The 2,039-nt window shown below is 61.8% G+C and overlaps 1 protein-coding gene across 1 annotated transcript in view; it reads left to right on the top strand.

Moving 5' to 3' along the window:
• Window positions 1-1,487: 1,487 nt before the first annotated feature.
• KSR2 (kinase suppressor of ras 2) overlaps window positions 1,488-2,039 on the top strand; it is a 70,352-nt gene continuing 69,800 nt past the window's right edge. The window contains exon 1 of the mRNA XM_017746482.1: window positions 1,488-1,512. Within this exon, the coding sequence (XP_017601971.1) occupies window positions 1,488-1,512 (25 nt within the window). The remainder of the gene's footprint in view (window positions 1,513-2,039) is intronic.

The following is a 2,039-nucleotide window of genomic DNA, read 5'->3' as shown; positions in this document are numbered from 1 at the left end:
GGGGGGGGGGGGGGGCCCATCCACTCGCGGCCGTGCTGGGTTTGGGATGACCCGAGGGAAAATTCCTGCTCGGGGTGGTGGGAAGGGTTGGGATGGGAAATCCAGCTCCAGCCCTGGGTGATCCCGGCCCCTCGCCTTGCTGGGGTCACCCAAGGTGCCGTGGAGTGGGGACATCGCTCCCGTCCCAGCACCCACCCCCGGGGCAGCAGGGACGTTGTTTTCCGAGGAGCTGGGGGTGGGGGGGGGGGGGTTTTTTTTTGAGCCTCCAAAGGGAAGGGAATCCTGGCGGTTTCACTTCTTTGTGTCAGAGCATCGCTCCTGCCGTTCCCCCGGGCAGTGCTGGAGCAGGGAGAGGCGCTGGGAAGGTTTGGGAAACAACCCCCAGCTCCATAGGAAAAGGGTTTTGGATCATCCCCGGCAGCATCCCCAGCTGGACCAGCAGCAAATTCCAGCAGCGGGAAGGGGGAGATCCGCGGGATTCCCACCCCTCTCCTTGCGCCCCCTGCCCTCTTCCAGGTGGGGAAACTGAGGCACGGAGGAGAAGGGGGAGGCTGTGCCACAGCAGGAACGCGGCATTTCCCACCTCTGCTCCATCCCGGGATGAGCAGGAGCCAGAGCAGCTCCTCCGGATGGGATTTTCCCTGCGGGATGGGGATTTTTCCCTGCGGGATGGGGCCGTCTCCGTCCCTCCCCATTCCAGCCCCAGCAAAACACCGAGGGCTTTGGGATTTTCCAGAAGGGTTTTTGGGCTTTTTTTTTCCCCTGGCTGGAGCAAACCCATGGACTGGAGCATCTGGGGGTCCCAGCGGGGTCCTATTTTGGGGTAAAAATGACCCCTCCTGTCACTCAAGGGCTCTGTGGGTGTGAATTTCCTCCACCTGGAAATTAAAATTCCTTCTTTTTCCCCATTCCCAGCTCACCTCTGCACGGCGGTGGCGGGGGCTGCCCTGTCCCCAGCTCCCTGATTTTGGCACTGGTGACGCCGTGGTGCCTCAGGCATCACCTTTATTCCCTCTGGGATCCCACCTGGAGCGGCGGAATGGAGGACAGGACGCGGGATTTTTTGGAATTTCTTTTCTCGGTGTTTTGCTGCAGCTGTGTCCGTGCAAGGGCATTTTTTGGGAGGCAGGAGCTGCCTCTGGGCACGTTCGAGGTGCCCGGGGCTGCTTCAGCTCCAAGAGCCTGGAGCGTGTTCGGGATGCGAGATCCAGGCTGATCCTTAAACCTTTGATTGTCCGTTTTGGGAGTGTTTTCCCTTAAAAATCAGCCCTGGGAGCGAGGCAGGGCTCTGCAGAGCTGAGGGCTCCCTGCAGCCCCCCCTGGTCAGGCTCTCTGCTGTTCCTGCCTCGCTTTTGGGGGTTAATTTTCGGGAATTCATCTCTGGCAGCCAGGCTGGGGCTCGGGAGAAGCTGCCGGGGGGGAGTGACACCCCTGTCCCCAGCTCCTGGCACGGCCGTCACCCCCCTGGAGGGGGCGATTTGGGGGTGATGTCAACCCCTGTGGGCATCACCAGTGGGTCACCACGGGGGAAAGGACCGGGAGAGATGGGAAAGCTTCCAAATCCCACAGTTCTTGGTTCTCCCCTCGTCTCTCCATCCCAAACTCCATCCCGAATTTTATGCGTCTGTTTTTGGGGTGTGCGGGAGCAGGGGCACAGCTCCATCCCGTGCTGCCGGCGCCGGGGAATCACCCAGCTGCAAAACCGGGAGCAGGAAATCCCAGCAGCTTCCCAGCCCTGCTCTACATTCCCGGGAAAGGAGGGCAGGCGCTCAGCAGCTTTATTTTGGGAGCTGCCGGGCTGCGGCTGGGAACGGCTTCGGCCTCGGGGTGCGAGGATTTGGGGGGGTTTTGGGGATGCTCAGAGCAGGGATGGGGGTACAGAGGAGCAGAGAGAGGGGGGATGGATCTGGTGAGGGAGATTTGGGGTGGTGAGGGGGGAATGAGGAGAAAACGCCGCGTTGCAGCCTTGGGATGGGATGCCGTGGCTGGGCCCCTTGTAGGGGTTTTGTGGGGGGGGAAGAGGGGGGGGGGGGAGCGGA

Source organism: Corvus brachyrhynchos, unplaced genomic scaffold, assembly GCF_000691975.1.
Source record: "Corvus brachyrhynchos isolate BGI_N302 unplaced genomic scaffold, ASM69197v1 scaffold19, whole genome shotgun sequence".
Classification (NCBI taxonomy): domain Eukaryota; kingdom Metazoa; phylum Chordata; class Aves; order Passeriformes; family Corvidae; genus Corvus; species Corvus brachyrhynchos.
The sequence above is the reverse complement of the archived record's forward strand: the minus strand, read 5'-3'. Positions and strand labels throughout refer to the sequence as shown.